Source organism: Squalius cephalus, assembly GCF_949319135.1.
Source record: "Squalius cephalus genome assembly, chromosome: 21".
Lineage (NCBI taxonomy): Eukaryota > Metazoa > Chordata > Actinopteri > Cypriniformes > Leuciscidae > Squalius > Squalius cephalus.
Window position 1 is genome coordinate 34,463,554 of NC_137142.1, and position 11,008 is coordinate 34,474,561.

At 36.9% G+C, this 11,008-nt stretch overlaps 1 protein-coding gene across 3 annotated transcripts; it reads right to left on the reverse strand.

Moving 5' to 3' along the window:
* Positions 1 to 536: 536 nt before the first annotated feature.
* On the reverse strand, positions 537 to 5,029 carry LOC307149671 (uncharacterized protein). 3 transcript variants are annotated; one of them, XM_079856178.1, is made up of 2 exons: positions 3,810 to 5,029; positions 537 to 637 (listed from the first exon to the last, which is right to left on the reverse strand). In XM_079856178.1, exon 1 carries the CDS (start codon positions 4,728 to 4,730, stop codon positions 3,813 to 3,815), a length of 918 nt encoding a protein of 305 aa, XP_079712304.1. In that variant the 5' UTR covers positions 4,731 to 5,029; the 3' UTR covers positions 537 to 637; positions 3,810 to 3,812. The 3 variants fall into 3 exon arrangements, with proteins under 3 accessions (XP_079712304.1, XP_079712303.1, XP_079712305.1); XM_079856177.1 differs by having other exon boundaries at positions 537 to 654; XM_079856179.1 differs by lacking the exon at positions 537 to 637 and having other exon boundaries at positions 3,378 to 3,900; positions 4,077 to 5,029.
* Between the last annotated feature and the right edge of the window lie 5,979 nt (positions 5,030 to 11,008).

Consider the following 11,008-nt stretch of genomic DNA (forward strand, 5'->3'; position numbering starts at 1 on the left):
TCTCTCTCTCTCTGTCTCTCTCTCTCTCTCTCTCTCTCTCTCTCTCTCTCTCTCTCTCTCTCTCTCTCTCTCTCTCTCTCTCTCTCTCTCTCTCTCTCTCTCTCTCTCTCTCTTTCTCTCTCTCTCTCTCGACAGTGACCCCGTGACCCCTGGCGTGACCCCTGGCGTGACCCATGGCGTGACCCGTCTGATCCAGTGTGTGTTTCACGATCACTCGGCTGGAAGTGAACACACTCGTCGTCAGCACAGAGGGACGATGCTCAGGTCAAACACTCGGCTTTTACAGGCTTATTGACACACACACTAGACTCTAGTGTTTTCTAGACACTCTTTGTGATTTCAATCCTGTCTGAATCAAACAGCTCTGCAAAACATCTTATCAAACCATTCAATTCAATTCAATTCAAATTTATTTGTATAGCGCTTTTCACAATACATATTGTTTCAAAGCAGCTTTACAGAAAGTGCATTTCAGAAATGTACATTGAGAAATACAGTTAGTTAATCATGTATTGATTTAGGGCATAAACATCGCCAGCGTCGAGTCGTCTCTTCACAGGCGCCGAGTCGTCTCTGCACGGGTGTTGGAGAATCTGTAGTTTCCATGAGAGGCTGGATACAAACTGGAGCTGACGATCTGTATTTACCTCGGGACTAGCGTCCCGAGATAACAACAGAAAAGCATATGGGAAATAATTAGCGTAGCTGCTGTTCGCAATATTAATGCATTCAATCTGATTCAACTGTAGTATAAAATGTAAGTATTATGTGAATGCCTGGCTGAAGAGATGCGTCTTTAATCTAGTTTTAAACTGGGAGAGCGAGTCTGAGCCTCGAACAATATCAGGAAGGCCATTCCACAGTTTAGGAGCTAAATGTGAAAAAGCTCTCCCTCCTTTAGTGGACTTAGATATCCTAGGAATGACCAGAAGCCTCGAATTTAGTGATCTTAAAGAGCGCGATGGATTGTAGGGCGATAGAAGTTCCGTTAAATACACGGGAGCTAAACCATTTAGGGCTTTATAGGTCAGTAGCAATACTTTGTAATTGATACGGAACTTTATAGGTAACCAATGTAGAGACGACAGAATCGGTGTTATATGATCGTATTTTCTTGATCTAGTAAGAACTCTAGCGGCTGCATTTTGGACTAACTGTAGCTTGTTTATTGAGGATGCAGGACAACCAGCTAATAAAGCATTACAGTAATCTAGTCTCGAGGTCATGAATGCATGAACTAACTTTTCTGCATCAGAAACAGATAGCATGTTACGTAGCTTAGCAATGTTTCTAAGGTGGAAAAAGGCTGTTCTTGTAACATATGAAATATGATTTTCAAAAGACAAGTTGCGGTCTAATATAACACCCAGGTCTTTTACTGTAGAGGATAAAGTTACAGGACACCCTTCTAAATTAAAGTTGTATTGTAAGAGGTTTTGTGGGCAGTTTTTTGGACTAATAAGTAATACCTCCGTTTTATCTGAATTTAATAGCAGAAAATTACATGTCATCCAGTATTTTATATCTTTAACACACTCTGTTAATTTAGATAATTTAGCGTTTTCATCTGGTCGTGATGAAATATATAATTGAGTGTCATCAGCATAACAGTGGAAATTAATTCCATGTTTTCTTATAATATTACCAAGTGGCAGCATATATATTGAGAATAGTAGAGGGCCTAACACAGATCCTTGCGGTACACCATAGTTTACTGACGTTATATTCGATTTTTCCCCATTTACGCAGACAAAATGGTAACGGTCTGATAAGTATGATCTGAACCAGCTTAATGCCTGTCCTTGAACACCAGTATAATTTTGTAGTCGGTCTAAGAGTATTGTGTGATCTATAGTATCGAACGCAGCACTAAGATCAAGTAAAACTAGTATTGAGATACAGCCTTGGTCAGAAGCTAAAAGTAAATCATTTGTGATTTTAACGAGCGCAGTTTCAGTGCTATGATGCGGCCTGAATCCTGACTGAAATTTTTCATAGATATCATTTTCTTGCAAGAAAGAGCCCAGTTGAGCGGACACAACTTTTTCTAGTATTTTAGACATAAATGGAAGATTTGAAATGGGTCTGTAATTTGCTAGATTATTATGATCTAATTGTGGTTTCTTAATAAGAGGTTTTATAACTGCCAACTTGAATATTCTTGGAACATGACCTAAGGATAAAGACGAGTTAATAATATTGAGAAGAGGCTCTTCCACTACAGGTAACACTTGTTTCAGTAGTTTAGTTGGTATTGGATCTAATAAACACGTTGTTGGTTTAGATGCAATGATAAGTTTATTTAACTCTTCCTGTCCTATAGTTGCAAAGCGCTGTAATTGTTCTTGCGGGGTGATAATTGAGGCTGAATCATAAGACACCATTAAAGATTGTACATTTACAATTGTGTTTCTGATGCTTTCTATTTTCTCAGTGAAGAAATTCATAAAATCATTACTACTACACTGTGACGGAATATTTTGCTCCGGTAACGTCTGTTTATTTGTTAGTCTAGCGACGGTGTTAAATAAAAACCTAGGATTATTTTGGTTGTTTTCTATTAGTTTGCGGAGATGCTCAGCCCTGGCTGCTTTTAGGGCCTTTTTATAACGTGACATACTGTCTTTCCATGCGATTCTAAAGACCTCTAGATTAGTTTGTTTCCATTTACGCTCTAAATTACGGGTTTCTCTCTTTAGAACATGCGTAACACTGTTGTACCATGGTGCTTTAGTTTTCTCTCTAACCTTTTTTAATCTAATTGGTGCAACGATGTCTAATGTACTAGAGAAAATGGTGCTCATAGTGCTAGTCATTTCCTCTAGTTCATCTGTTTGTTTGGGTTCACTGAGCAGCTGAGACAGATCAGGTAAGCTATTTGAGAAATGATCTATAGTTGTTGGAAGGATTGTTCTGCCTGGTCGATAACGCGGCGCAACATGACAAATTTCAGCGGTACGTAGTATGCAAGTGACCATGTAATGGTCAGTGACTTCATCACTTTGCGGTATAATATCTATATCGGTTGGATCGGCTCCATGTGATATAATTAAATCTAGCGTATGATTAAGACGATGAGTTGGTCCGGTAACGTTTTGCTTGACCCCAAAGGAGTTTAATAAATCTGTAAACGCAGCCCCTAAAGCATCATTTGAATTATCTACGTGTATGTTAAAATCTCCAACAATTAATGCTTTATCGACATTGACCAAAAGATCTGAGAGAAAGTCTGCAAACTCTTTTAGGAAATCAGCGTAAGGCCCAGGCGGTCTATATACAGTAGCCAAGGCTAGAGATAATATGGATTTCTTTCTTACATCTAAGAGAGTAACATTTAGCACAAGTACTTCAAACGAATTAAACCTGTGACCTGTTTTCTGAGTAACAGTAAGAATATCTTTATAGATTATAGCAACACCACCGCCACGACCAATCAGACGGGGCTCATGCTTGTAACAGTATCCAGGAGGAGTAGACTCATTAAGACCGAAATAATCATTTGGTTTAAGCCAGGTTTCAGTAAGGCAAAGTACATCGAAACTATTATCTGTGACCATTTCATTTACAATAACCGCCTTAGGTGTAAGCGATCTGATGTTTAAAAGACCTAGCTTTATAAATTGTTTTTGTTCACTAATATTGAGATTTTCTGGTTTAATCACAATTAGATTTTTCTTAGATCCTGCAGTAGATTTATTATTTGATCTCACTAAACGAGGAATAGACACAGTTTCAATATAATGTTCCACATTGGTACTTATATCAATTAAGTTTGGACAGCAAAGAGTGTGATTTGGACTTTGACTTACTAGTCATATGGTGTGTAGCGTCTTGGAGATGTTGTCCGACAGAAGAGCCGCTCCGATTCTGCTGGGGTGAAGGCCATCAGCACGGAAGAGCCTAGGTCGCTCCCAGAAAAGATTCCAATTATTTACAAAGAGCAGTCTCTGTTCATTACACCATGACATTAACCATTCATTTAGAGCAAATAATCTACTGAACCTTTCGTGTCCTAGTCGGTAGGTGGGAAGCGGTCCAGACACGATGATCGTTGTTTCAGGCGATGTACTGCGTACCGTCTCGATCAGGCTCCTGTAGTCCTTCTTCAGAACCTCCGACTGCCGTAGCCTGATGTCGTTCGTTCCCGCGTGCAGCACGACAGCTCCGACGGGCTCGTCACCGTTCAGAATCCCGGGAACCTGTGCAGCGACATCGAGAACACGAGCACCAGGAAAGCAGTGAGTGCGAACCTTACCTTTACCTATGGTAGCACGGACATGCCGGACGATGGAACTGCCGATGATCACAGCGTCGCATTCCGTCTCGCGTAGAGGGGAGAAGCGGTTCCGGGTGGAGATCTCGAAGGCCGGGAGGGGCGGAGAGGTCCTAGCTCTGGTCCTGGCCCGCGTCTTCCGCTGTGGAATCACCCAGGGTCCATGTTGTTGTGTCGGTGCCGGAGTGAATGAAACCAGGGATGATCGCATCCTGGGCAGAGAAACACATGGAGTAGACGAGGTCGGAGTCAAAAGGTTACTAACCACTGACCTGTGAGCATCGGCGCGTGATGTTTCAAGCGCGAAACGTCGATCTCGTAGCTCGGCCTGTCTCTCTAGTAGGTCGCGGATCTGCTTCTCCACGGATTCCAGCTCTAACTGCACAGAATGCAGCTCGAAGGTGTCCTCACCTGCACTCAAAGGTAACGTTAGACACACATCCGTTATATTCGCCATTATAGCAGATGTGCTATAATGGCGAATTATAGCTTTCAGTGATACGGGTGTAAATAAGTCGATCGATAGGCGCGACCACGCGTGTAATGCTAGCGGGCTAAGGCTAGTAGCGGAAGTTCGAAAGGTTGGATATATGTAGCGATATCAGAGCAATCCGATTGTTTTTTAAGGAGAATAGTATTCCAGATATGTTCACACGCTATAAAAATGAAAAAGTTCGTTTGTAAAAGAGTGTAAAGAAGAAAAACAAGGTTTCTGAATTAATTCGACGGAGCTCCAAACACAACAACGCACTCAGTCGCGACGCATGCGCAACCATGTGAAATAACAGGTGCTGCATCCCATCCGACGAGAAAAGAAGATTGTATAATATTCTGTTTATTTCTTGTGCAGCTGTTATGATTGTTTTATACACTGTAAAATCCAACAGTGATTCTAACTAACACTTTTTAGTTAACTTTACTTAATGTCTTAACTTAAAGGGATAGTTCGGCCAAAAATGATATTTAACCCATGATTTACTCACCCTCAAGCCGTTCGAGATGCATATGTCAATAATTTTTCAGACGAACACATTTTCAGTTATTTTAGAAATTGTCTTAGATCTTTCAGTGGTTATAATGTGAAGTTATGGGGTCCACCTCCTTCAAGTCCCAAAATGTGCATTCATCCTTCACAAAAGTAATCCATCCGGCTCCAGGGGGATAAACGAAGGCCTTCTGAGGGTAATCCGTGTGGTTTTGTCGTAAAAATATACATATTTAAAACTTTATAAATGAAAATATCTTGCTTCCGGCAACGGTTGACGCGCGTTCACGGGAGATGGATGCCGGCGTATGACGTAGGACGTAGCGTAGGAAGCGTCGTGACGTAGAACGAACGCGACAGCGCAGCCAGAGAGCAGAGCAAAACAAAACTCCACTCAGGATTTCCGTGAAGAGTTATTTGATTTAGCTATACTTAAGTTTTTTATTAGGCTTAAAATGGTTCGGCCTGCATCTACCCTGGATGCTTAAACTTATTTAAAACTGTAAGGTTACGCGCGCAGGCGTCAAAGGAAGATGCACCAGTAGCATTTCACAGATTCTACGTCACGACGCTTCTACGCTACGTCCTACGTCCTACGCCGGCATCCATCTCCCATGAACGCGCGTCGACCGTTGCCGGAAGCAAGATATTTTCATTTAGAAAGTTTTAAATATGTATATTTTTACGACAAAACCGCACGGATTACCCTCAGAAGGCCTTCGTTTATCCCCCTGGAGCCGGATGGATTACTTTTGTGAAGGATGAATGCACATTTTGGGACTTGAAGGAGGTGGACCCCATAACTTCACATTATAACCACTGAAAGATCTAAGACAATTTCTAAAATAACTGAAAATGTGTTCGTCTGAAAAAAGATTGACATATGCATCTCAAACGGCTTGAGGGTCAGTAAATCATGGGTTAAATATCATTTTTGGCCGAACTATCCCTTTAATTGTAAAAATCTAGTAATCTGCACTATTCACATACTATGTTTTGTTTACTAAGAAAACCCAAGTTAAGATGAATTGATTGGTTTGAGTGTGGTTACTGAGGCGGGGAAAATCTTAATGGACGTTTCACTCATTTCCTCCACTTTTGCAGTTATTTTTCTCTGTTTGCATTCACTCATTTCCCAAAGTCTTCTTGAATGTTGAAATTTGAATAAAACTGAAAAATTTGAGAGAACATCACATAAGCTGACTTCATAAATTGATGTTGATTTTCCTAAAATGTTTTAGTCACCATTATGGTGATTAGTGTTCCCTTTGGTTGGGCACTTGGAACTTCATTTATACTATTGTAATTCTCTTCCCATTGATGCAGCGATTGCAACAAGAAATCAGTTATTCGGTTTCAAAGGAAGAGAAGTGTGTATATATATGAATGAATGAATGATGTATAACATAACTATATTTCAGGTCAATTAATGATCTTTTATAATTTTGTTGCTAACACTTATGTCCTACACACCTTGTGAAACTTTTAATTGTGTTGATATAATCCCTCTATATTTGTGACAATCTTGTAACTGATCATGCTTGAGTCACACAGACTTCAACATTCAGCATGCAAAACACAACAATGGTAACAATTATATTTTATTTAAAGTAAATGATCAAGTACTCTCTACAGTTCTTTTTTAGTTACTAGAACTCTAGTGTAAGTGAACTATACGAACTAAGCATTTGTCAGTACCACATACTATTCCTATTTCACTTTACTTGTTTTTTTTTAAGGCAATCGGTTTGCATGCTTTATTTAAGTAAGTCCAACTAATTAGATTTTACAGTGTAGTTTTATATTTTGTATTTTTATTGGAATATAGTAAAAAAAAAAAAAAAAATTCTCATTACATTCATGATATTTTTATTTATATTTATGAATATTCTGTTTATTTCTTATGCATCTGGCATGATAATTTCATAATTATTTTTACATACTTTTTTTATGGAAAGCACTTTAATTTAACATTGTGAATAATATGTGCTTTATAAATAAACTTGCCTTTTCTTGCCTCTAATATGCTTAGAATTGTAGCATACATAATCAGAGTTAATTTTATGGTGAATTTTGCCAAGGATAAAACCGAAATTACTGACAGAAACAATTTCTAATAAATTTACATTTTATACAGTCTAAACGTTACAGTCTAAATCATTCTAATATGATGATTTGATGCTCAAGAAACATTTATGATTATTATCAATGTTGAAAACACTCATATTTTTGTGAAAACCATGATACATTAGATTTTTCAGGATTCTTTGATTAATAGAAAGTTCAAAAGAACAACATTATACATTTATTTACTGTCACTTTTGATCAATGTAATGCATCCTTGATGAATATAAGTAATATTTTTTTCCAAAAGACCCCTTTGAACGGTATATATATATATAAATCTGGATAATCATATGCACTTGAATAAAATCAACAGCAATCTCAATCCAATCCTCATCAGGAGACAATAATGATTTAAGAAAGCAAATGGTGCCTAGTGCTTTAAAGATGAGGAAGATGCACAGACTTTCTTCTTCTCCTCCTCTGTTGCTCTTATTATTTTTCATTTTTCATGTTTTATTACGAGCGTTGAGTGTTTTAATGAGGACCTGTCGCTGACCTGTTCACATTAATGCTGTTCATTAGAAAGATCAGAGATATTTAGTTCGCTTTCTTCCGTTTTCTATCATATTCTCCTTCAGTCTTTTGGGCTTTAAATTTCTTACAAGCAGATTTCTGCGGTGAACCCCGAGCTCTACATAGAACGGCTTTTCATTGGTCTGCATTAATTATTAACATGTTTGTTGATTTATTTTTTATAGCTCACAGCAGAGAACTGACTTTTGATGTGATCCGGAGAGCCGGAGCTCGAGTTCAGGGAAACATTTGCATGCAAACATTTCTAGATCTGAGAGTCAAAACTAACTTTTAATGAACTGATCTGTTCAGATTTGATCCTGTGAAACACACACATGCTAAACAACTGGAGCAAGTGCTTATATTCCCATCATTTAAAGACCAAAATTATGCATTTATATTCTTTATCTCACTGCCTGTCCATGAAAAGTTCATCACACCAAGGGAGTCTTTGGGGGAAACTATTAGTATTATTAATTCATATTTTGTCTATATTGTTTTTAGATTTGTATTTATTTCCAGATAATAATATTAGTGCTTCAACACTAAAATTGTTTGTTTATTTGAAGTATTTCCAAATAATATTTATATTTTATTTTAGCTTCATTTCAATTAACAGAAATAATTGTAATAGTTTCAGGGTTTTTATCTTAACTCATGTTTTCTTCATAATATTATGAAGAACTGATCACCGAATTTGCCAGTTTCCCAGGTTAAACGTCTAATCTAATCTTTGTAAAATGCGTAGTTTTGTTTGAGGCATTTATTTCGCACTTTGTTTTCTGAGAGAGTCTGATGGCAATGTCTACACACATTGTTCGCTAAGTTGCACACAGAGAGAAATGAAATGAAAGTTTTCCCATGTCATGTCTGTTACTGTGGTGTCAGTTCCAGCCGATGCCTGTAAACACCAGATAAAGACCAAATGAACTGCGCTCAGTTATTGAACATGTCAGATGTGAGGGTCAGCTCTATTCAGCTGGTTCTTGGCCTGAATAAAAACTCAAATGTCTGACTAACGCTCTTTAGTCGTCCAGTAAAGATATCTGAACGCCTTTAAAACCAGGTCATATTCACTGCGGCCTATTTTAAGACCAGAAAGATTTGATTTTGATCACACTTAAGCACATTTACCATTCTAAGTCTTATTTGTTTAATGCCAAAAAAAAAAAAAATTATACATCATGATATGCATATTTTTTATCTGATGAAAACCTAATAAAATTATTTAATAATGTATTTACATATCATGATAATTTTATTCTGGCTTTAATGTATCCTATAAATAATCATTTTTGTTATTGTATTTTTACTGGAATATAGTAAAAAAAAAAATACTGCATTAAAATAATGAGATTTTTGCATGGAAATGTTTTTAATTGCTATCAAATTAATGTCAAAATACACAAATAAAAATCTGATGATAACAATAAAATTATTAATTTATGTATTTATACATCATCATGGTATTTGTTTGTTCTGGCTTTAATTTATCCTATAATTAATCATTACATGATTGTATTTTTACTGGAATATAGTGCAAAAAAAAATCTCATTACATTAATGATAATTTGCATGGAAATGTTCTTAATTGTTATCAAAATGTCAAAATGCATTTCTTTCTTTTTTCTTTTTTGTTCAGACTTTAATTTATCCTATAATTAATCATAGCATTAATTGCATTTTACTCCAGGAATAAAGTACAAAAGAAGTATACAATAACTTAATGAAATTATCGATTAATGTATTTATACATCATGATAATCTTTTTTCTGACTTTAATTTATCCTGTATCTAATCATTGCATTATTGTATTTTTACTGGAATACAAAAAAAAAAAAAAAAAAAAAATCATGGAAATGTTCTTAATTGTCATCAAAACAATGTCTAATGCAAAATAAAAATCCAATGATAATATCATAAAGTTATTAATTAATGTATTTATACATCATCATACTATTTTTGTTCTGGCTTTAACATATCCTATAATCATTGCATTATTGTATATCTACAGGAATAAAAACACTGCATTACAGTAATACACAGAATATTGCATGAAAATGTTTATAGATGTCATCAAAAGAATGCAAAGAAAAGATTCTAGCTTCATTTTCTTTCTGAAACTATAATTTCTTGCTACTTTTGATTGTTTAATGGACGTGATTTCATTTGTTTTCTCCTTTCTTCAGATGATCAGCAACACCTCAGAGTAAATGTGGAGGTCAGAGAACAGATATCCGGCCGTTATCTCTCCATCTCTGTCTCTCTCTACCTTTATAATCTCTCTCCTCATCTCATCCCTCGTTCCCAGTGTAACCGTATTCTCAGAGTCTCTGCCGTCGGCTGCTTCTCACTCTCAGTAATTGATCTGATGATTATGATGATGATATCTGATGCGTATCTCTTCTTTGAGTTGCTAAATTCATCCTGTCAGTTCATTTGTTGTCAAGGAGAGAAGCATGAACAGCTTGGGTTTGCGGGTGTGTAAACGTGATGCTCGCTTTTGCACATGCGTTTGTTTTAATTCTGTTAACTCTACACGCGATCATAATGGATTATGTGTGCATGCATGCTCTTATAATCGCTGTTACCTTCTGTCTTTTGAGTCTGCGCAGACATTCATCTCCCCTTTGTGTTTGTTTATCCAATATTTGGATTCATTTAATGATGCTTTCAAATGGAGCACATTTGACCATGTTTAAACACACAGAATTGCACTAAAATGCACTAAAAATGCCCAGGGATTCTGTCTGGGTCTGTTTATTAGCATGAACCTCCTCCAGCAATAATGCGTTTAGTCAGCAGTGCATTCATATGCTGTTATTGTCTGCAATGTCAGAACTACAGTACTGCGTCTGCATAAATAATTCACTGCGCAGCAATGCAGTTCATATACAGCCTCCTAACTGTATATGTGAATCATAAAAGGCATGAAGGTAATTGTTGTAATACAATAAACCCAGTATATGCATTGACACGCAGTGACCTCCAATAGTACTTGTGCACTATAAGACAAGTCTTCTCTTCTCCGGATGCTAATCCATTCTGTCGTGTCATTTAGTATTCAGCGAGCTCATTATATCGATGCTGTCGAAGAGCAAAGCATCAGT